Source organism: Eumetopias jubatus, unplaced genomic scaffold, assembly GCF_037043125.1.
Source record: "Eumetopias jubatus isolate StellerSeaLion01/CBP00866 unplaced genomic scaffold, mEumJub1_p1.0 scaffold_3, whole genome shotgun sequence".
Taxonomy (NCBI): Eukaryota; Metazoa; Chordata; class Mammalia; order Carnivora; family Otariidae; genus Eumetopias; species Eumetopias jubatus.
The window spans coordinates 15,893,057-15,918,182 of NW_028274809.1; the positions used below are offsets into that span (position 1 = coordinate 15,893,057).

General features: G+C 39.3%; 1 protein-coding gene across 10 annotated transcripts in view; it reads right to left on the bottom strand.

Moving 5' to 3' along the window:
• Positions 1–1,643: 1,643 nt before the first annotated feature.
• Positions 1,644–25,126, bottom strand: part of ACSL3 (acyl-CoA synthetase long chain family member 3) — a 73,722-nt gene continuing 50,239 nt past the window's right edge. For 7 of the 10 annotated variants that reach the window (XM_028105102.2, XM_028105097.2, XM_088021539.1 and 4 more), the window contains 13 exons: positions 21,045–21,222; positions 19,752–19,861; positions 18,755–18,893; positions 16,640–16,790; positions 15,291–15,414; positions 14,978–15,049; positions 13,314–13,453; positions 11,968–12,140; positions 10,263–10,337; positions 9,028–9,219; positions 7,558–7,672; positions 5,755–5,912; positions 1,644–2,367 (listed from right to left, as the gene is read on the bottom strand). In XM_028105102.2, coding sequence (XP_027960903.1) covers positions 2,210–2,367; positions 5,755–5,912; positions 7,558–7,672; positions 9,028–9,219; positions 10,263–10,337; positions 11,968–12,140; positions 13,314–13,453; positions 14,978–15,049; positions 15,291–15,414; positions 16,640–16,790; positions 18,755–18,893; positions 19,752–19,861; positions 21,045–21,222 — 1,785 coding nt within the window. In that variant the 3' untranslated portion in view covers positions 1,644–2,209. Of the gene's footprint in view, positions 2,368–5,754; positions 5,913–7,557; positions 7,673–9,027; positions 9,220–10,262; positions 10,338–11,967; positions 12,141–13,313; positions 13,454–14,977; positions 15,050–15,290; positions 15,415–16,639; positions 16,791–18,754; positions 18,894–19,751; positions 19,862–21,044; positions 21,223–22,289; positions 22,351–23,300; positions 23,330–24,325; positions 24,343–25,126 lie in introns of those variants that run through there. The other 3 variants (XM_028105106.2, XM_028105105.2, XM_028105104.2) reach the window with 3 other exon arrangements.

Sequence of the window (25,126 nt, forward strand, 5' to 3'; positions counted from 1 at the left end):
ATCATTCTTTTTAGGATCTATAGTCTATTTTCAGATGTATTAGATTTAGCAACTGACTGACATTCTTCAAAGTTTTCCTCCCCAGGCGTCTTCTGGCTAAACCAGTATTTTAATAAAATCATCGTTGTTGGGTGGTGTTTTGGTTTTGGTTTTAAACCAACTGTTTCTTTTGAAAGATTAATAGAAAAAGATACCATTCTTTAAGTCACTAAAGATGGCCTGGGTCAGAGAGTAATTTGTTTGAAAGGGGATACTTTATGTAATAATTTCATACTCTGCATGACATCTGACACGTGGCACCTAAGATTTTAAGACCAAAAGGAATTCTAAAAAATGAGGAAAATGGAATTAGACGCAAATTAAATCAGCCTTTTTGGATGCTTCTGAAAAGAAACAACTTGTATCCAGAATCAGTGGTAAAAAGTCACCATTATATTGTTTTCTCTCCTTTGAAGCACTGAACTTTTTTTTTTCTAAATACAAGTTCTCAAAAATCATTTGAAAGCAAACAATTATTGTAAAGAGAAAGCATCAGAAACAAATTCTCCACCCACCCTGACTTAATCTTGACATCACAACATCCTGACAGAGAAGCTGTTTAATTTCTTGTTTTATTTCTTGGCAGTTTTCCCAAACTTTATGAAAATTTAAACTATGACAAGGAGAAACACACTAAAAACATAATGCAAATATACAGAAATACAGGAAATACTCAAAACCGAACACCATACTGCGGTATCTCCAAATATGGTGTGCGCGCAAATGACCAAAAGCTACAGGGCCCTGGGTCTCAGCACTCCCACTATCCTACACGGACCTACATCCTTAACTTTTTTTGTTTTTGCCTTTTGATGCCTAAACTAAGAATCAAGAAAATAACTGATAGGATGTTAAGAAAACATGGTACCTATGATTTTTTTTAAAGTCTTGTTTGAACACATCTTCACTGGTGCAGTATTACTCTCGATAATGCTCAAATAAGACAAGCAACACATATGAAAAACACTATGTACCATACAAGCAGTGTTTTTAGAATCATAAATAACTTCCATAGTAACATAAAAACCTACAAATTAAATCTTAACTACTTCAGTATTAAATTCTCATTACCTTAGTTCCATTTAGAAAGGATAAGGTGCTTTTTTAATAAGTTGCCACACACACACACACACACACACACACACACACACACACACACACACCAGTGCAAACTATCAAGAGAAAGAATCCTCATTTTGAAATGTGATAGAAGATTACACATCTAGACTAAAAGCATCGGAGTGGATAGAGTATCTTCCCATGACTGAGGTGCTGTAAATATAAACATTAATAAAGAATAGCTTTCTAGCCTTTGCTTCTTAAATCCCACCCTAACTTTTAGAACTGCTTCCAACTTTAAAAAATGTTTGGACATTTTCATAGTTTCAAAGCTAACTAAAGACCCTGAATATTCTGAGGGTAAGCTACTAGAGACTAATTATCCTCTGGTGCTACACTTGCTGTGTTTCCTTCTTTACTATTAAACATAACCCTCTAGTGCTATCTTGTTTCATGCAGCACCAACCAAACCTCCATTTTTTCCCTAATAAAAAATAAATATATATATAGAAGACGCTGTCAGGCATATATTCACAAGGTCTCAATTTCTTAAAACATAAGTATGGGTATATTTATTTCTCTCAAATGCATACAAGACAATAATTACACAGCAACCAATCTTTTGTTCAACAATGATTTGATTCATAAGCGTTTGAATTTACACAATTTCACATCCATACCCTTGCATTTTTAAATACTGTAAGTAAAAAAGCCCCCCAAACAACCAATTCCTATATTTCCTATTTATCCCTCTATACATCCAAACTTTAAAAAGTTACAAACTGAACATTATACAGAACATATAAATCATGTTTAAAAACTTGAGGTTTTAAAATCACTGTTCCCCAAAATGATTCAGGAAGTCCTCATGCTGACAAGTGCAGTCCTAGGTGGTAAGGTAAGTTGGAAAGGGGGAAGAGAAAGAAGAGACAGACACCAGTTTGCTGTCTTAATGTTTTACTAATCCTGTCAGTAAAAACGGCGACGTCATGAGAAACAACAGTTTAGGTTTACTATGCGGAATGGGGTTTGCCTCACAGCTGGAGACATGCACTTCAAGTATTTTCCTATTTGATCTGAGCTCCCTGTAGCAAATGATGCTGAAGGAGAACTATTTTCTTCCATACATTCGCTCAATGTCCGCCTGGTAATGTGTTTTAAGCTCTTTACGTTTCAGCTTGAAGGCATCTGTCACAAGACCAGTTTCGGGGGTCCACGGTTCTGGGCTCAAACGAATTTTTACTGGAACTTCGAATTTTTCTAGACTTGCTGAGATGGGGGAAGAGAAAAAAAATGTAAACGCAGACGCATGAAAAATATACAATTAAAATTCTAAGCAAATAGTAAACTTTTCTAGTCTTAGAGCACCCATCAAAATGCACAAACATCCCATGAATCTTACTTCTAAATAATCCATCCCTCAAAAATGCTACAAGTAAAAAATATATATAGATATGTATGAGAATTATAATAGCAAAAAAACTGTTTAAAAAATCTACATGGCCATCAATAGAATGGGTTAGATTCAGTTATGATGTAGGCATTAAATGGAATATATTTCAGTCATTAGAAGTAAGATGTATGGGGCGCCTGGGTGGCTCAGACGGTTAAGCGTCTGCCTTCGGCTCAGGTCATGGTCCCGGGGTGCCGGGGTCCTGGGATCGAGTCCCGCTTCAGGCTCCCTGAGAGCAGGGAGCCTGCCTCTCCCTCTCCCTCTGCCTGCTGCTTCCCCTACTTGTGCTCCTTCTCTGTCAAAAATAAATAAAATCTTTGGGGGAAAAAAAAAGATCTACATGGTACAGTGTGTAAAGATATTTGTCATATATATTGTTAGGCTTTAAAAAAAAAAAAGGCTTTTTTTTTTTAAATACCAGATAAATTATACACATCTAGATGTGTAGGACAAGTATACACCAAACTATAAACTGTTTACCTCTAGGAGCTAAGATCCACAATTAAGAAAAAGCAAAGGCCACACACCTATTTGTTTTCAGTTTATTATAAGGAGATCACTTTAGAAACTAAAAAATAATAAAGTTTAAAACGAATCTTGTCATTGAACCAGAATATTCAGCATAAGCTTTGAGGACAGAATGTCTGCTCACTACTGTGTTCCTATACACTGCTGGATACCAGCAGATTCTCAATAGCAGAGGGTCGGAGACGGGGAGAGGGATGGAGAAAGAAAGGGAGGGATGCAGACGGGGAGAAAAGGGAGAGGTTTTTCCAGCATTCATTCAACAAATATGTATTGAAAAAAATTACTGTGTGAAGTGCTTTACTAAACATTCTTAAACACTCTTTAAAAAACACAGGAATAGTTTCTGTTCTCAAGTAGAATAAAATCTAACGATGATAAACAGGTAACCACATAGCCATGATTACTTACACACACACACACACGCACGCATACACACTGGCACACTTGCTCACTAAACTGAAGGTCTAAGTACCTTGGGAGCAAAAGGGGTATATTAACTCTAACTTATAAACATAGACATAACAAGATTTTCTCTTCAAAGATTAAAGCTCTTTCAGGAGTGCTCTCCTAGAAGGAAAACCACTGTGAGCAAAAGCAGCAAGGCCTGGACCTCAGGACGTATGGAATAGTTCGTTTTTGTTTTGTTATGTTTATATGTTAAAGCAAATATTTTTATTTTCTTCCCTTTTATTCTCTTATCTATAATAGGTATTAATAAGCTAACTGCATACAGAATAAGAGCAAAAAATCGCTCAAGAGGTCTGCATCCTCTTCTGCAGAAAAGGTTACTGTATTTTCAGCTGTGCGCTGGGCAGTTTTATCACGTTAGGCAGGAGTCTTTGTTACTGTCTTTACTTAAAAATCAACTGTTCTCAGGAGATGTACATGAGTGCCAAGCGGACAAGTGATGATGGACTGGGAAGTCAGTTTTATGTATCAGCTGGGCTAGGCTAGAGTTCCCAGTTACTCAATTAAACACTAATGCAGGTGTTGCTCTGAGGATATTTTGTAGATAGGATTATGTCTATAACCAGTTTACTTTATGTGAGGAAAATTGGCCTATATCATCTTAGTGGGCCTGGTTTGGTCAACTGAAAGGCTGTAGGAGCAGAGCTGAGGTGTCCCCCCAACAAAATGTAATTCTGCCTGTGGTCAGCTGCTGCCAACAGGGCCTAAGTCAGCCCCCAAAGATCACATTAAACCAATTCTTCACACTGAGTCTCTCTATATTAACTACTAATTCTGTTTCTCAGGTATAAACCTAATATAGATTTTGCCTAAGAATGAAGTTGGATCCCTTCTTCACATCATACAAAAATGGACTCAAATGAACCAAGGAGCTTTTAAATTTAACAGTTGAAACTATAAAATTCTTAGAATAAAAAATAGGGTGTATCTTTGTGATAGATTAGGACTGGTTTCTCAGATAGGACACCGCAAGCACAAGCAACAAAAGAAAAAAAAAAAAACCTACCTTTTGTACTTTAAAGGATACCATCAAAAAAGTAAAAACACAACCCACAGAATGGAGAAAATATTTACAAATTGCATATCTGGTAAGAGCCTTGTGTCTAGAATATATAAAGAACTTGCACAATAATAAAAAGGCAACCCCATTTAAAAAATGGGCAAAGCGGCGCCTGGGTGGCTCAGTCGTTAAGCGTCTGCCTTCGGCTCGGGTCATGGTCCCAGGGTCCTGGGATCGAGCCCCGCATCGGGCTCCCTGCTCCGCGGGAAGCCCGCTTCTCCTGCTCCCACTCCCCCTGCTGGTGTTCCCTCTCTCGCTGTGTCTCTGTCAAATAAATCTTTTAAAAAATAAATAAAAATAAAATAAAAAATGGGCAAAGGATCTGAATAGGCATTTCTCTAGAGAAGACATACAATGGCTAATAAATACAAGGAAGGATGCCCACCATCATTAGCCACCAGAAAATGTAAATCAAAACGAGATACCCTACTTCGTACCCACTAGGATGAGTAGAACCCGAAGGATGAACAGTAACAAGTATTTCGAGGACGTGGGGAACCTGGAAACCAACACTAGTGGGAATGATAAAATGATGCTACCATTTTAGAAACAGTTTGGAAGATTTGGGAAAAAATATTCTGGAAAATAATCTGGTACTTCTGTCTCAAAAGATTTAACATAAAGTTGACACAGGCCTAGCAATTCCACTCTGAAGTACCCACCCCGGAGAAATGAGTACGTCCGCACAAACCCTTGCACATGAATATTTACAGCATTATCCATTAACAACCAAAAGCAGAGCAACCCATTGCAGCACCCCCAACACACACACAAAAAGGGGGATAGGACATAGCCGTACAAGCCACTACCGGTACACTAACGGTGCAGAAAATGCAGAGAAGAGTCTTGGACAGTTCAGGGTGGGCCGGGGTGGCCGGGGCCCAGCTGAGTAAGGAGAGAAAGGGCGAACCCGGAAGACAGAAGCTGCAGGGACAAGGACATTCTGACCGGTGCCCAGCCGTCACGGGAGCACGTGACAGGCGAGTCCTGGGGAGGAGCCTGGATGCGGGCCTGAGAAGCCTGTGGTTCTATCCAACGGCAGGAGACACAGTTGGTTTCTGAGCAGGAAATGACGTCCCCTAAGCCTCGTGACAGCAGAGCAAGTAATCGTGAGCCTCGGTCCTCAATCCATTTCACAGCCACTCACCTGAAATAGCAGCTTCAGAGAGCACTTTGAGGACCTCATTTTCCATTTCACAGCTGTTACACAGCTCCTCCCAAGTCCCATGAAGTCCTTTCTTTCGAGCGAGTTCTGTTAGTTCCTTTTGATTTGGCACAATAAACCCAATGACATAAGAATGATAACTGAAATACATAAAGGACAAGCAGGCTAAGGGTCTAAATGGCACAGCGTGTGAGCGGGTGTCAGTGATACGCCAACGCCTTCAATTCACGACCACTTGAAAGAACATACGTGATTCGCATCTGGTACTGAGCACTTACCTCACGGAACAGCCACTTCTACTGGATGATTCATAGTATGTTCAACACTCGACAGAGTTCACTGCTAAATAAACCTTCATCTGATATTTAATGGCAAATTTCAACTAGGTGAAACTGTTACGAATACTTCCATGTATACATTTTTTAAAAGAAAATTACAAATATCAGAAAATTCAACTTTGAGAAAAAAATCAGTAATTCACATTAACAGTTTGTTTAACAAAGTAAAAACTCATGTAAATAGAAACTGTATCTGGGTGGCTCAGGCGGTTAAGCAGCTGACTCTTGACTTCCGCTCAGGTGATGATCTCAGCGTTGTGAGATCGGACACCATCCGTGTCAGGCTCCACACTCAGTGCAGTCTCTCCCTGGAGTTCTCTCTCCCTCTGCTCCCCCTGCCCCTGCTCATGCACTCTGTGGCTCTCAAATGAATAAATAAAACCTTTAAAAAAATATATTTAAAAATTAAAAAAAAATAAATTGTATCTAAAGAAATTTGGCAGCGAATCAAAGTAATGTGGTTGCATTTATTTTCTTCTTGTTACCACGAGAACTGTTACTAAAAGAGCTTTAGGTACGCCTGCCAATGGCAGTAAGAAATAGCAAGCATCAGGAAGAGAAGGGTAGTCTGCTTAGTATCACACAAGTAAAAGCCAGAACTGCAGCAGCGCTAAGGAAAATATCTCACAGCTAATTAAAGGGCAGAATAATTTAAGATTCAGTGTAGTAAATCTTTAAAGTCTGTTTCTAAATCGGTTCTTCTGATACCAGATTTTAACTTTTCACAATAACTATTATGTCAACTGCTGCAGTAAGGTTCCTAGGCTGGCCACCAAGTATCTGATCATTAACACTGGAGAATAATTACTACGTATAAAACTCTTAGGGGAAAATGTCATCAGAGTGCCAATCTAAATTTCCAACACATTTCTCAGGAATACATTTCTGGGATTTTTAACTTTAAACTCTCCTTCCCAGCTGCCTCTGTATCATTACAGACCAGAGACGCTAGGAGTTCAGCCACAGCTTAACGTAGCTTAAGGCAGAGCTCCCAGGCCTGGCCAGGGTCCAAAGTAGGCTCGAGTCTAGAGTAGGGCAGTTAAGTGCTGAGCAGGGTTCAGCTTGATGACTCCCATCCTCAACTTCCTTCTTTATTCCCCTTGGCTCTGGACTGGTTCTGGGATGCTTCCCTGCGCAGCGGGGCGGGTCACTGGGGGTACCAAGGCAGCAGGAGGGAGGACTTGACTTTCTTCCCCTATCACACAGGACACCGCGGTGAGATGCAAAGCAGAAAACAGGGACACAGCGGAGGACGAAGAGGGGAGGTATCCCAAGGACAGAATCAGTTACTGGTTTTCCTGAGAAGAGGCCTCTCCCAGAGACAACAGATAAGAAGGAAGAAGAGTTCTTAGTGTAGTTTTACAAAGAAGATTCATCTAGGAAGGAAATGCCAAAACCACACAAAATGTCTGTCTGAAGTAGAAGTAACAGAATTCTACTTTCTTACCTGTTTGCATATGCACAAATGTTATCTATAAGGGAGAGGTTCTTCAGAGCTGCCTCTACTTTCCCAAGGGAAACATATTCTCCAGCCTGCAGTTTCACAAGGTCCTTCTTACGATCTGTGCAGAACAAAGGCCGGGAGGGGCCACGTGGGAGCACAGAAATACCTTGAATACACATGAATATTGCCCATTCCCTAAGTAATTTGCTATCAATTAAGTCTATTATTAATAGTTACACCAAAACTAAAAGTACACAGTAAATTAGGCCCTAATTTTTGTACCATTAAATAAATTCTTTCAAAAAAGAAAATCAGCTTCTGGTCAAGAGCCCCCACCATCAGGGCTTCGGGCCTGTTCCACTGAACAAGTGTGTTCCCGCGACCCATTAACACCAGGAAACTGAAGAGTTCTCGGGGACACATGAAAGCTCACATTCTATCTGGAAAGAAGCACATCCCCTCCATACAGAACAGTAAGGGTAAGGGTCAAGCCTGTCCAACCTGCTGATCTGGAAAGAATTCCTCCAAGTGAGGCCTGGGCTGAGTCTCGAGGGAAGACGGGCGCTGACCAAGTGCAGCGGCCATGGAAAACGACACACAGGTCTACTTGAATCACCGCAGCACGGGGGGCGGGGGGACGGCCAGAGGCGGAGAGGTGGGTCGGGCTACAGGACAGAGGCGCACGGAACCGAGCCCCTAGCTGCCACTAGAGTTTTCTAGCAGCCAAGGGGCCCAGTGAGATCAGTGCTGAGGGCTCACATGGCCTGTAAGAGTGTGTGTTTAAGGGGGACAAGCATGTCCCAGGGAGGAATTTCTTGCAGTAGGGTGACAGAAGGTGCAGGCCTGACCTACGGTCATGGTGGGGCAGAGAGAAAGAAGAGAATGTCTTGAGGCATGTTTCACATGATAAATCAGTAGAATATGGGTAAGACATGGGGAGTGCACTAAACAGTCTCATCTCCCCCAGGTTGCTAGGTAGCATGACTAGGACAGAAATTCTATTAGCTGAGAAAAAAAAAAAAAAATGTAAGAGGGAAGGCAGGGAGCTATTTTTTGCCCCATGGGTCCTAGTACTCCAACTGCCAGGCCTTCCTTATTCTCACAGGCAAGGCCAGGACATGGTTCCAACAGGAGAGAGCCTGTCCAATAACCTCTAGATAGCAAAGATCACACAAAAAAATAAATATTCCCTACTGAGAACTGGATTCTTTCAGGGTTATCTAATAATTAAAAATATCACGCCTGTTGAACAGATTCTGAGATCTCCTAAAATGTCAGGCCTTAAAACTTCTTCACAGTTTATTATAAAATTTTATATTCCACGGATGATACAACAGACCCTATCAACACTGCAGAGAGATATATTCTTATATTATTAAACAGTTTCCCTAAATATACAGTTATCTCTTTTGTAAAACTATTTCAGAAACATCCACTGGCAGAAAACATATGTATATATATTAGTTGGCTCACCGATAATCTTTAAACAACCATCGGGGTCAAACTCCCCAATATCTCCAGTACAGAGCCACCTCTGTCCATTTTCATCTTCAAAGAAATCAGCTTTCGTTTTTGCTTCATTTTTGTAGTATCCTATTGTCACGTTTTGGCCACCAATAAGAATTTCACCCCTGGGGTGTGGTTTATCGGTATTAAAGTATCCACCTAATAAACACAAAATAATTAAGAGTTAATTCAAAATTTTTATCCCTATATACAATTGTGTGAAAATTTGAAACTATTAGTTTCTAAATAGGGACATCTGATTTTAATCCAATTAGAGTTTCCCAAAGGAAATGAGGCAGACGGTATGAATGAAGAAAACTCATTAACGTAAAACTAGGTGCAAAATTTCAGTTGCTTACCCATAAGCACTGATGCTTTTAAACTACGACTCCAAGCAAAAATTACACTAAAAAATCCAACATCTGTGGAATAAAATAATCATGTGTACTACACAGGTAAACTCCTTTAGGGATTCTGCAGAGATTCCTATATATTTGATAAAAGTATTAAATCATGTAATTCAATAAAACACATCTCCAAAATCAAATTACACAATATTTACAAGATTTATGACTGACAGATAAGTTCAGAATGACTCCAAGTTTAAATCTGTTAAACATTTTCACTAATTCTGCTAATGGCAGCGAACCCTGAGTATCTTTACTTTGTATAAAAGATTTAGCCAACCAATCACTGATAATGTATACACAGATAGAATCAAATAAAATTTTTAAAAAGTGGTTAGTATTTAAATGGCACAACAACAGATCTGTATGAAATTATAGTAAAAATTTCCTTCTGATGATTCTTGATTGAAGCTATCAGGGAAAAGAAAGAAAAAAAGAAAAATCCTCAGTTTCATAGATTACATTTTATGATTTTGCTGCTACCAAATAAACTTACGATCATTCCTAATTTACTGACATCATTCATTTAGGAGATTTCTCAAGTTTTTGCCGTAATTCTTACTTGCATTCATGTAATAAAATAAGCAAAATAAAAACAATTTTAATACTTCAGAATCATTCTTGAAATAAGCAGAATAAATGCATTCATATAGCTTTAGATAAAATAGTTCTATTAGACAAAAAAAAGCACTTGTGGGTGATTTTATATTCTAAAATAAGAAAATGAAGCACAATTCTAATTTCAAGGTTTAATATTATACAAATTAATGGTCTGTGGTTAAAATAGGTTATTACCTTCCTCCCAGTTCTTTAATTTGATTTCACAGCAAACTAATGGTGCTCCCACTCTGCCAGTATTGTAGTCCCAGACTAAGATGCAAATGAAAAAAAGTATTTGATTACAGTGGTGAATAAACAGCTTGATTTTTCTAAATTACCAAAAAGGATGATTTATCCCAAAGCTTTGACATCCCCAGAGAATCTTTAAAAGCCAGAGTCACAAACTGGTGACCCACAAGCTGTGTGGCCCACACAGAGTTCTGTTTTTTTTATTCTGAATTGGTTAGTGACATTTAAAAATCACAACAATTTACCCAGAAGTGTGGAACTCCAGGACCAACAGGGCCGGCATTTCCAGCGCAGCAACAACCGTAGTCCCCATTAGATGGGGCATGCCTGCTCCGGCTCCCCCCGATTCCTGCCTTCCACCCACCGTGGATCTTCATACCTCAAGGCCCACTTCACTCACTGAAGTAGCTGCCTGGCTCATGAGTTTGGAGCCCCTATCTTAAAGGATGATGGATCACAATGGCTTCCCCCCGTTCCACTTTCTTATTAGACCGGACGGCTCTGCAGTACAAGTAGCCTCTCCAATCTTCTCCCATCTATCACTATTTCAAAGTGAGACCTCTAAAGCCTCCCCGACATCAGCTTATGCTATCACCCTACTTAAACTCGTACACAGGAGTTCAAAGACCAGGCTGGAGATTAACTTTCAAGGATCTGGGAAAAGCACACACCACTATTGTGAATTACTACTGCATTATGTTTCCTCTTCAAAAATCATTCAAGTATCAGAAAAGGCTGATATTTAAAAATTCATAGAATGTTTTGTTTACAACATAAGCTGTAACTGATGAATCACATTCAATGCAAATCTTAAAACAGAAGCTATAAGGATCATAAGAAAGGAACCATAGATGAACATATTGAAGATTGCTTTTTTATTTCCTGCAAAACAAGACTTAGAAGTAACTTCCAAAGTATAGAAAACTGAAAACAGGAAAATACAGAAGTAATGTAAGATAAACCCGACATAAGAATGGTACAAAGAAACACTGAAGGTAAATAGGGGAAAAGGATCAGTTAAGAGGTTTAGTACCTGTCAGTATTTAGAAAATACAAAGTAGCTTTCCCTAGTACTGAGAAGCAAAAGAACTTTCCTCCATAAAAGGGACACATGTGACACTTTGGGATTCATCTAGGGACCACTTGGGTAGTGGATCACCTCTTCAATCATGTCACCGTAATAAACACTAGAAATTATATTCTATAAAACTGAATCTGGTTTCTCTCTCATTACACAGACCACCCCCATAAACCACTTCTGAGTTTGAGCTTTAATACACATACCTAAACTGTACAAAACATGTTAAATTTTTTTCACAAAAAGACATTTAATAACTGATAAGAAAATAAATGTATATAATACAGCCAATGCTTGTTACTAAAACTTCTTTTCCAGACGCTAAGTAGCTTTTAATATGATCTACCATAATCTAACATGAAAGACTCCTTTAATTACTATTAGATGTACCCAATACTCAATAATTAAAAACTTTATCAACAATCACAGTACTTACAATTTACCATTATTCTGCTACACAAATACCTTAACCACTTTTATCCTTCATACTGCAGAAAACAACCCACTACCAAAGAATACAGGGAGTTGCACCCCAGGCTCTGTTGGACACACCACTTTGTGGAGAACACCAACCTTCTGTAATTGTTCCTGCACCACAAGATTCAGTCAGTCCATATCCCTGACCAACGGGACAGCAGAAACAGATGTTCATGAATCGCTGTGTGGTTGCAGAAAGTGGAGCACCTCCACACAACAGAAGCCGAATATTTCCACCTAGCAAGCCTCGAACTTTTCGGAAAATAAACCTAAAAAAAAGGAGAGAGAGAGAATCTGAGGATTTGAAGCTGAATGGGATTTTCCAGATCATTCAGACTAATCTCCCAATTTTGATATGTGAGATTTTGAGAGTCAGGCCACACAAACAATTCAAGAAATTCTCTCACTATTTAAATCTTATTTTTTATAGTTCGACCAAGTAAAGAACGTATGATTTTCTCTTAAGAACTTTTCAAGTTAATACCTGAAATAAAAATTGTCAGGTTTAAAATTCTGTATAGTAATGGCAAACCCATGTTTATGGCCAAAGAGCAATTAATTTTATATTATGTAACACACATAGTAATACTAAACAATCCTATTGTATCTTTATAAAATTCAGCATTAAAAGCAAATTTTTTTTTTTTTTTTGCTTTTGTTTACTTCATTAGAAATATGTACGTATTTGGGGCACCTGGGTGGCTCAGTCAGTTAAGTGTCTGAATCTTGGTTTCGGCTCAGATCATGATCTCAGAGTCGTGGGGTCGTGAAATCGGCCCTGCGTTGGGCTCCGTGCTCAGTGTGGAGTCTGCTTAAGATTCTCATTCTCCCTCCCACTCTACCCCTACCCCCGCATGCACGCACACACTCTAAGTATTTTTTAAAAAAGAATTGTGTACATATTTGTACAATCTCTTTTTAAAATAAGGCAGAAAAATATAAAGTTTCAAATAAATTGGAGCATCTGAAAACTATATTAATATTCCCACAAAAACAAATTAAATGCCATATTGTTTTCTAATTTCTAAATTATAATTAAATCTACTTACTCAGCACTACAAAAACAAAAAATATCACGTCTGTGGTAAAACCTATCATTTAACACTTTAAACACTCATATTTAGTTGCCATTTTATATTCATACTGAAATATTTAAAATTAAAAGCAAAGAAAAACTATTTCTAAAAATAACTAAAATTACATACGTGTAATTTTTCACAGAAAATGAAAGCAAACTTATAATACAGTAAAACTGTAAGTGAAACATTTTTTCAAATAACACTGCAATCTTTTTTAATTGCTCATGTTCTTATGCAAGATGGATTTTTAGAGTCCCTTTGACTTTTTAAAAACCAATTCATTTCTTGTAATTATCTCAATTACCTGGGCTAGTAATATGAACAAAATGACTAAGCCACCAAGGAGAGGGGGAGTCATCTGACCTGTCACACAGTGGAGTGCCACGGCCTTTGGAAATCTGCTCCATTTTATAATTATAGGCCAGAATAAACAGATTGCGTTGGAAACTACTCATCTCGTTCACTTTATTCATAACGTTTTTGTAGATTCGATCCATGATTTCCTAGATATATAAAAATGAGTTAATACAGTCAACAATGCTATCAGCTGCCTGACATATTGTATCTTAACACCAGATAAATGTTTCTATCGGTATTGAAGCATTTTAGAAGATACAGTTGATCAGGAATAAACTTTTAAAATAGAGCCACAGCTAGTTTAAAAATGAGGTTTCTGTAAAAATAATTTTTCATAACACAAATATACCTAGATGCTCATGAGTGGGGGAGAAAAAGAAAGAAAAAGAAATAAAAGCCTCAGGGCAGTAACAGATCAGTATTGATTCTTTATATGGCCTTGCTTGTCTTACTTATTTTGGAAAAACTAAGCTCACTACATAAATAACTGTATGAAATGGTTTTTAAAATTCTCATAACCTTATCTTATAAAAATACAGAGAGCCACATTCTTTGCTCACAAAAGGACCACAGGGTTATTCTGGTTGGTTGGTTGTCTTTCAGTGCTGCACTCAGGAAATTTTCCTTCTCTGCACTGCATTTAGCTTGCTAGGCCCATTACTACGAAGTATATATACTTCAATGACTTGAAATGGTTTTCCCTTTACAAGTTTAAATTGTATTTCCTTTTACATGAACTAAAAGTTTACATGAACTAAAAAGCCTGGGTGGCTCAGTTGGTTAAGCGACTGCCTTTGGCTCAGGTCATGATCCTGGAGTCCCGGAATCGAGTCCCGCTTCGGGCTCCCTGCTCGGCAGGGAGTCTGCTTCTCCCTCTGACCCTCCCCCGTCTCATGTGCTCTCTCTCTCTCTCATTCTCTCTCTCAAATAAATAAAATCTTAAAAAAAAAAATAAAAAATAAAAAGTAAAATATTACACTAAGGAAACTATACACCTACAGAAACTATCAAACTACTGGTCATTTATATTTGGAGTAACTATGTAACTTTCCTTGGATTGGGGGTACTCAGGGATCTGGTAATGATTCCCAACACTTTCAAACAAAATCAGAAGCCACATAAAACTCACATTAAGGAGACAGAAAATCATTACTCTCCCATTTCTACTCAATTCCCAGGCCCCTGCCCATGCCTGGTACATTAGGATACATAGTGTTTCTCAGGTAATTCAAAGGTGCACCACTTCTCTGTCACTTTTTTGGTGACTAGGCCAGACTGTTCCTGGGGACTCAGGAGGTAACTACGCAATCTGCTTAGAGGAGAAGGAAGTGCTATCAAACCTTCCCCCATCTCCTGCTGGGCTTCAGGTTTCTACTAATAGCAAACATATCATGAAAAGGATCTGAATTAGAAGCGACTTTAGGGAAAGGACGTGATACTATCATAGGGAGGCTGAAACTGAGTATTTAGTAAATTTAAAAAATGAATAATAAATAAAGTTAAAAAAAAAAAAAGACTATCAATCCTGCAGAGCGTAAGGCAATATAATCAATAAGGAATAAAGCCTACATAAACTACCTTGCCAACAGTTAACTTTTCCACTAGCGTTCAGGCTCTGTAGCCGGCGACACTTCTCTAGTACGCAACATTAACTAACGGTCGATTCTTACCGGAACAGCTGCCATCAGTGTTGGTTTCAACATGGTTGTATCCCCTTTGCTTCCTTTTTTTATTTTTGAAGACTAGAGAGAGAAAAAGTGATCTATATAAACTGATCCTTATTTTAGAAATTCTGTGAAATTCTTAGACCAAAAAGTGTATTATAAATTCATCATTTTAATTTACTTATTGTAAAAACTTAAAAGTAATTATTTTTAAATGATTAACTGCCACCCTTATGATATATTGTCATGCTGATACAGAAAAATGTGTTTAAAAATTACAGTATTTTTAGTATCTGAAGTCACAAGACATTTAACTTACTTGATCTGCTAAAGTCTGTGGTGAAGAATAGCCAATGCGGCATCCGTGAGAAAGACAAACAAGCTCAGCACTTAATTCTAAAACATGGGCCAGAGGCAGATAGCCAATGTAAACATCTTCCTCTCTAAAAGAAAAGGAGATATAAAAGCATCTGTCAGGTGTCATCTCTGCTGGAAGAGACTGCAAAGCGAGCCCGCCCACATGGGGAGAAAGGGAGACAGACAGAGAGCGCGCACACGCATGCCTGTGTGCATGCGTGTGTCGTGGGGGAGGGAGGGGGAGGTAGACAGACTCGGGGCGGGGGGGGGGGAGTAGTGAGACGGCTACAGCTCAAGCTAAAGCCCAGAGGCTGTCTCCAGTGCTACGTGAAGGCACTCAAGAGATTATGAGTGCTACAGGAGCAATGTGCTCAGAAGAAACGGGGGCTGAGGGGCCAAAACAAGAAGGGGTCTTCCGTAGGACAGCGGAAATCATCCAAAGAGGAATGGTCTTTAAAGCTCGTGGGCTCCCAAAGTTCCAATCTAATCCACAACTGCTGGCCAGGAATTTTACAAAAGAGATTCCTGTTTTGAAAGTTACTTAGAAATAATAAATTATACTGTACGTAAGAAAATGTGTACGTATGTGTATGTATTTCAAGAACTGCCCCACCCCCCCAAAAAATATGAAGGGCAAAGACTAACCCAGGAAACTATTGCTCTTAATTTTTTCTGAAAAGTTATCCATTCATAAGAGAACTCTCTCTCTCTCCATCCCTAAATTCAGTTCCATAGTAACCTGTGAGTGAGTGTGATTTCTGTGCATAAGGGCATCAAAAATACCCAAGCACGACCACGGCACCTCAACAGTCATCAAGTACTGACTCCTCTACCACCCTCACGGTCCCATCTGGCTTCCCCGCCAGTCAGTCTCTTCCCCGCAGTATGCCCACCCTGGCCCTGTGGCTGCTGGACTTGGTCTTAAAAAGAAAAATCAGAGACTGAATAAAGCTCAATAAGTATTGGAAGAGATGAAGCTATTTGTTCACCTGAATTTTAACATGTTTAGGTATAAAAATGACATAGTAGCAATACTATTATCAACTGAATATAAATTAAGGGATTTAAGTCAGATAAAATTTACACTTTTCAAGTAAAAGGTAAATATAATGATATATATAAAACTGTATTTTAAACCTTACAACTAAAACTATTTAATTTTAAAGTCCCTCTTATTTTTTGGAGGGAACTGCCTACTGTAAACAGACTCTGAAAGACTAATTTAGCCACATACCACTAAATGGCACAAACAACATTAACGTAACAACCAGCATCAACAAGGGACTACTTCATATTGACCATGTGACATACCCCAGTCCTGGAATCCGTTCCGCCATCCCAGTTATACCAGCAATAATGTTACTGTGGGAGATCATGACTCCCTTCGGAAGTCCTGTGGATCCACTTGTATACATGATTACTGCAATATCTAAGGGCCCTGGTTTGCTAAGAGGTTTGTTCTCTGCATTGGAGAAAAAGAAAAAAATACACACACACACACACACACATTTCTGAGAAATGTAGTCATATCACCCATTTTTTTCATAATCATGTTTGATAACTTAATTTGACAACTATGAATTGTATTCATTCAGAGGTCAACAAAACAGATCATGTCCCTGCACATACAGGACACATGTTCTACTGAGATCAACAAGCCAAAAATCTATAGTGTAGTAAGAGCTATGAAGAAAAATAAAGACAAGGTGAGATGACAGTAGAAGGTATTTAGATGGAAAAGTCAAGAAATGCTTTTCTGGCACGTTGGTATTTTAGTAAAGACCTGGATACAGTGCAGAGGGGAGCCACGGAAACCCTGGAACTGGGAGAAGATTGTCTCAAGTAGAAAATAAGCGAGAGCAAAGGCCCTGACATAGCATCCAGGACCGTATCATGCAAGGCCTTGGAGGCCACGCTAAGGACTTTAGATTGCACCTGGAGTAGAAATCTGAACAGAGGCTTGTCGTCACCAGTGATGAGGGTCACTTTGGCTGCTACGTGGCTGCCTAACTTAGGGAAGCAAGGCAGTAGGGAGACAAAAGGCTATTCCAGAAATTCCACTGTGAAATAGGGTGGTTGGGCTAGGGTACCTAGACACTTGCTAAAAACTGTTCTCTGCCTCACAGAGTTGAAGTGATCTGGCTACAGTCTGAATCCTGGATTCAAAGACAGTGTCCTCCATTTGCACAAACCTAAGGGCCACAGCCCACATCCTGGAGGGCACATGGCAGGAAGGCAAAAAGAAGTGGGTCATGGATGGCACCCCCTGAATTAATCCTGACCCTCCCCTAAGTGTGGACTTCTTAAATGTGGGGGAAACAATTTTAAACATGTTGCTGAGTGAACCCTTCCTTTTCTACATGAGGGGATATATTCCATGACAATGGTCTTCATTCCAGTCCTTACTTCCTAGCCTTCCATTCACTCCTCCATCCCAGGGCACCATTCTCCACCACCTTCTAGAAACTGCTCTGAGGTGGGCCTCCTGTAATGCCTGTATCATTGACTCCTGCAGGGCACCTGCCCTTGCTGCTGACCCCTGCCTCCAGGAGAGGCCCCTTTCATGCAGCCGCCGTGAAGCACACACTGAGTGCCTTCCTCCTGCCTCTGACCCACCCTCAGTTGCTTTTTTGGAAGCACCGCTTTCCATGGGTGACCTCAACTCCTTCCACAACTATACATAACACCAAACTTCTGGCTTCTAACTCCAAACTTAACTCCAGAGTACATGCCACTCCCCACTAAATATCCACATCTGAATGTCACACTGGCACTTAAAATTCCATATGCCCAACATTAATGTCAGCAGAACCCCATTCCCATTCCTGAGCTGAGTGCTTACATTTAGTTCATCACCGAGTTTCCAACTACAAAGGAAATACAGTCCCAGCACCCTAGCAGCTTTCGGGATATTCATCAACACCCGTACACTTTTGAACATTTCCTGACACTTATTTGAGAGTAGGAGCTTTTGGCACCACCATGCCGAAGTGTTCAGGTGGGGGATAAAAAGATGTTCTCTCAGGAAAAAACAGAGTTGGGGCAGGCAGTGAAAGAGGGGATCTAGGTTTAGCCACTCCAGCTATCTGTTCGTACTTACAGATAATCCACATAGGACTAGTTTAATGGCATTATTTAGAAAACTAACTTTAAGCCACTGAAAACTAGGAAACAGGAAACAGGAACAGGAAACCTGTATAATGTAAAAGGTATTTGAATAACTACTCCTTTTAGAACAATAAATTAATGTGTATATTCTCCCTTAAACCCTACTAAAGAGTAGAGGAAAAGTAGAGAGTGACCTTACTTCCCAAAGTGATGGTCTAGAAAATGATTTGTCCCTGATCTGACTTCAGGGTCTGGAACCACTGCAGAGAACACGGTCACTGCAGAACGACCCTAAGGAACTGGGAAGGTGCACCGTACCTCTGCTGGCCTTGGCTCCCAGAGCCTGCACTGCAGCCATCGTGTGCACGATGACGCCCTTGGGGAACTCGGACCACGTTGGTGGCTTACCGTCCACAGTGATGATGTGCCGCAGGCGCGGGACTAACGAAACTATATCCTGGAAAAACACAAGCATTCATTATGTTCTTCGTCGCTGTTTCAAATCAGCTTAGCAAACAGTCCCGGACACAAGAAAAGCAGTTTACCACAATCCATGAGTTATTAATTTCTTGCCTCCAAAAAAAAGGTGAGGGGGTGCACTGGTATGAATACCACTCCTTTCAGATGGAGAAATACGGTCTGAAATTTAAATTGCGATTTTATAGCACTAGATTCACTGTGTGTGCCCGTTCTTTGGTAAAATCCTAATCAGCAATGTCACTTCCTCACAAAATAGGCATATAAACACAGGCCGCCTGAACTAGAGTAGCCACAAGTCCTATATGTTTTTAAGAGGCTCATAAAGATATGGGGGGAGAGGGAAGGAACTCACTTATAAATTTGAGTATTAAAAAAACCCAGCAGATTAATCTGTTTTCACTGGGAGTCGTCTAGGGACTTTCAAAATCTTTCTAACAGTTTCATAAAGTCTCTTTTTTTCCCTTTTAAAAAATTCTAAAAACTCGTAACGACTCAATGCTTCAGAAATAATATAAAGGAATTACTACTTCAGAAACCCTTATAATTTATAAATTTACTGAAAATAGACTAGAAAACAAATGAGCACAATAAAGAAAAAAGGTGATCCCTTTACCTTACACGGGCATACCATGTTAATGATCTGTAACTCTCTGCACTACTTATTACACAAATATGTATGAAATCTACTTTTTCTTTTCTAAAGGAAAGGAAGAATGTGTGATATTCCTAAAAGTTTACAAAGATATTCAGGATTTAAAGATTGTAAAAGTATCAATATTAGAGCTCATAGCAATGATAGTTCTGGAAGTTCTGGACAGATAACCACAGTCCTCACCTTCAACTTTGTCTGCAAGAGCTCTTTACTAGTAATGATGTTGGTCACCTCTGTTTCATTCAATCCATGAACAATAGCTGGACCTCCTAGAGTAGCATACAAGGTAACAACTACAGAGAAAAGAAGGGCAAGTCAAATATTCCACATTTCATGGAAGTTACTAAATGTAACTAAAGTCTCTGAAAGGGGTCATGAATCCTAATGGTATAAAGAACCCTAAATCGTCAGATCCATAGTTTACTATGTAACTGTTCTATGATTATCTAAATTATTTCAATATACTAATAAACATTATGCCCACTCATTCACCCCTTCCTAATTTCCCCCAAGATTTCTAATATTTTAAAATGAAATTTTTAAGTTTTATTTCACCTACAGATGTTACTCTGGGATGCCACAATGGAAGGAATTACTTCTGACTGCTAAAATATCAAAGCCTTAGTTGTTAAATACTTGGTACTAAAATAGGAAAAAGAATATGTACCAGTAAAATAATGCACTGAGTATCAGGCTGAAGGTGTTATGTATGTTAAGAAAACATGATCAGGGGGCAGTACTGCTTATTCTAGTAGAAAACTCAAGAAAAACATTCTTAGCCATGTTGAAATGTAATCATCATCATCTTGTGGACTTTTATTTGCTTGATGCCTAACTCACAGAAGTCAGACTTAAAAGTGACTTTAAGAGATAATTATTTCAAAGCTTCCCAAAAGAAGCAAACTATAAGCCCACACCCATGAAAACAAAAAGGTATGTCAGTTTAAAAAACCACTGGAGCATTTACAGCAAGAAATCTGGTAAAAGTACCTCTTCTGCTCCATCTGAAAGGTTAAGAGAATGTCCATACTTAACATCCCATTTTGGCTCCAAGATCTATGAACTAAGCTTCCAGAACTACCTCACAGTCTGGGGCATCCAGATTGCCACTTAATTAACAATGTAAATATTCCCTGTCCTTTCACCCGGCTCGTGGCTCCAAGTACTGCGGTTTTAGACGTCAACTGTTGCTACCAACAGAAGTGGGGACGAAGTGACACTAACTTCACAAGAAGATTCCTGAGAGAACCAGCAGCAGAGTTAAGAGAGGCCCCAAGGCCCCTATTAAGAGGTTCCAGTCCCCTTACTACACTGACTACACAAGTTGTTCCAAAGTAGACCTCTAACTCCAAGTTGTAACAGAATGCTCCCCTGATTAGATGCAAGGTGGCAATTAACTTCAGAATTTTAAAGAGTGAAATATTTATAATAAACAGCATCCTATCTCCCACACAGAAGATCAGAAAGCCCACATACGCTGAAAATTATACATAAAGCACGCCTGCGCAGCAATCATCCATTCAGCTCTGGTTTCACAGAAGATGGCGATATTGGTCTTTGGTTTCTGACCCAACATCTGCAAACCATTTCCAAAATTAAAAGCTCTAACGAAGACATCTTCATAGGAGAGCCAATTATAGTTTCCAAGAATAACCTGATAAAATAAAAAACATACAAATACCTTTTAATATAACCAAAATATTTTCCATAAAGATTTATTCCAAATTTTATGACAAACCAGTTATGTTTGCACATATGTAATTTATTTTTTTTCCTAACAAAAAGCTAGAAAGCGAATTTCACGTGAAAAAATCTATTTTGAAAATTAGCTTTTTTGTGATAATTTCTATGACAAATCTTATGCTACATCTTCAATTGTAATGGGGAGTTTTTTAAAAATCTTCAGGGTTTGACAGGATCTTAAAGGTCAGCTTTTTTGTCAAAAGCTCATATATTGGTAATTCATTTATATATCATTTACTTAAACAATTTAGATGTTAGCTTAAATTTTAGCCTAGTATCAAGTACTAATGATACCAAAAATTAACTTTCCCTCTACTTATTGAATTCCCAGGTTTCAATATCAAATGGTACAATATGATTTACAAACAGAAACTGGCTAGACCCAAGATAACAGACGTATTTATGGCTGTTTAATTTGAATTGCTCTCTCCCGTACTGAACTCTAAACAAGTCTATTTACGCAACCAGGACTAGTTTTATTACTCATCAAAGTCTTTCTGTTGAAGCCTTAAATAACCATTGGCACCACTGGGCTTTCAACATTTCATTTGTGCTTACCATAAGTAGAAGTAACATTAAGTCTTCATTAGTAATAATCATGTTTTTAAACTGGCTAACTTATTTTTCTTTAGGAATTTTCTCCAACTTAGATTAGACCATAAATCCCCAATTACATACAAACTGGATAAAAAGCTCCTCACACTCCAAATATATACATCTTTTCCAAACATGGCTGTTTCACTCATATGTCTCATACACCTTAAAACTAACCACACTCATTTCCAAAAATGCATTCAACATCCTGGGGAGCTCTAGAAATAAGACACTGGGTGAAGACAGAAACGGGGAGGAAAAAGGATAAGTACTGCCCTCTAGTGTCCTATCCCGTAACGGACTTAGGGAATAAAGTCTTACTTTGATGGATAAGGCAACTGGATTTAAAATATTTATTTAACTTCACTGGTCCCAAACTCTCACCTTGCTCTGCACCCCCATGAAATGCTCAGCACGGGGAGCTCCAATGACTTCAAAAGGAGCTCTGTGGGGGTGAGAAGACAGATGAGAACTTGGCCAAAAGGTGCACAAACTGGATTACAATTAAGAATTTTACACTCCAAAGATTAGCATGAGCTACCTCTTAGATTCTAGAACCTAAATGATGAGCTTTGTTAAGTTTCAGAGAATGTATATATTCCGAAAGGTATTATCATCTACATAATCCAGATCTTTAAACCCGTAAGGTACGGCCACCATGTGGCAAAGAAATCAAATCATGAGTTTAATTCAAGTGTAACTAAACTGAATTTCACTTAATTCTTTAAACCACTGAATCTCCTAGTAGTGATCTTTCCCATAAAGATTACATTTCAAGGCCCCTATCTACCCCATAATTTTGACTTTTGCTGGAAAAAATTCCCAATTCTAACTCTGTCCCCGTGGTTAGCTTAAACCTGAGGTTAAACTCCTTTACTTATTCCCTGTCCATACTGCTGAAGAACACCCAAACTCATTCTCTATCCAGGATCACAGATCTCAACACCCAGCAATCCTATAAGGACTCCCTGGGTCTATTCACTTTCTCACCCTCTGAAATGGCTACTTCTCTCTACTCAAATATCCTCCACCCCCCTCCCTCCCTCCCGTATCCCTGTCCAGGTGATAAGGTGATAATACTGTCTCATACATCACTGAGAAATTAGAAATTCAACGGAAATACCCTTATCTTCTTAGCACCAAGTTTAATAGCCTACATACATCTGTACTCATATCCTTTGCGGTTCCCCTCATGGTATTACAACGGTTGAAGCGTCCCTAACAATAGCCAAACTTACAAGGACTTTACTTCAAAGCACTTCCCAAATTTCTATCTCCAGCCACATCTACTTGCACATCCAAGTTCAAAAACCTTACGCTGGCCTACAAAGCCCTAAGGGACCTAGCCATGCCAGTACCTCTATGCTCCTATCCAACCTTCTTCTCCAGACTCACCTCCCCCAACTCATTACTTCCTGTAAATACAACTTTGTCCTTTCTGTCCTTCAAACAGGTTGCGCCAGGGCAGGAACTAGGATGAAGCAAGACAGGTGCCAAGGGCACAAGATTTAGAGAGTTACTCACTCTCAGCATTTGAATACCTTCTTCAACTTTGTACCCCAAGTGCCTCACCCAACTGGGCTCATTCCAGTTTTAGAGCCAGTGGGCACACACCCTATCCCAGTGCACAGAAGGTTCATTACCCAGATCTTTGCAAAGTTGGCTCCTCTGTTGTTCAGGCCTCCACTTAGCCATAACCTACCAAGAGAGGCTATCCCTGATCTCCAGTCAGCTTTATGTCTTTGTAGTAGTTATTAATCTGTTAACTTATTCTTGTCTCTCTTGTCTCTCTTCCTCCCATAACAAATAGAAGACCCATGAGACGAGTAACCTGTGTGTCCTGTTCATTACTGTCTCCCTAGTGCCTAGAACAAAGCACCTGGCATATAGTCGGCATTCAGCAATTATTTGCTATATGTGTGGAATGAACAGTGTAATTAAACACAATTTCAATTCACTTTGGGCCTTGAGTCTTCTAATCCCTTTCTGCTCCAGGAGCCTCATTTTTTTAAGACTGCTTGGGGGAAAGAAAAAAAAAATCCACATCCACCTAATCATTTAACCTCTAGAGCTACTTTTCTTCTGTCTCCATTCCAGTGCACACATCCTTTGCCTACCACCTCTTAAATATTCTCACCCATGACCCATGAGACACAAGTATGTTCAATTTTCCCGACTCTGAGTCAGGCAAGGGAATGACTAGTGTGGCTACGGAAATGATGACTGTGAAGCCTTTGAGCAGCTTCCTCATTTGTAGAGGTAGCAGGAGAGTTAAGATTGGCCCTATGGTCGCTTTCATGTCTCACACATTTAACTGGCTGTATTTTTATTCTAGGACAGGTGTGACAAACACATGGGTAAACATCAATGTTAATCACTCAGACCACCACTGCCCAGAACAGAGGAACTTAATCATTTACTTTGTTCAGGAACAGATGAAATTAGATGCTTTGATGATGCTAATGATGAGGGCCTCTTATCTCAGAAGATAAACTATAAAAATAAAACAAAGATAACATACAGAACATTCTGTAAAATAAAAGCACACAAATACTTCACCATTCAGGACCCTGAAGAAAGAGACAATCAAGTAAAAATCAAGTTTTCAGGTAGCTGAAGTTAACCAGTGCAAGTCCAGGACTTTTCTTTTCCTTTACCCACTCAGAACAGAAATACTTCCAATTACACACTTCCCTGCCTTCTTTGACAAAGTACACCCGGCTTCACTGAACCTTTCTCTCTACAAATGAAGATTATTGGAATGTACCGTGAGGGAGCCAGGGAGTGAAAATCTTCAACAGGTCTGGATGGCTGGTGGTGATCTTGAAGAGGAGGGTGGCTAAGCTTTGCCAAGTTCACTCTGTGCTAAGCACGCTGCAGCAGTAGCTTATGAGATTTTCTCGTAACTCTAGACAGTGTTACTCTTAGTAACCCTACTGTACAAATGAGAATACTGAGGCATCGAGAGAGTCAGCAGAACGTGCTCAAAAATCACACAGCGTAAGTAAGTGACAGGACTAGAATATGAATCCGGGCAGACTCATTCTGGAATCTAAGCACTAAATCACAAGGCTCCAACCGCACCACAGAAAGGAGACGGGGTGTTACGAGGCAGGTGAGGAAGGTGGCCTGAAGGTCTGGGTATCTTTGATTCAACCATTATCAGATACTTTCTGGGGTTAATCCCTAAGCCTAGCCCCCAAAACAGGAAGGAAGGAAAT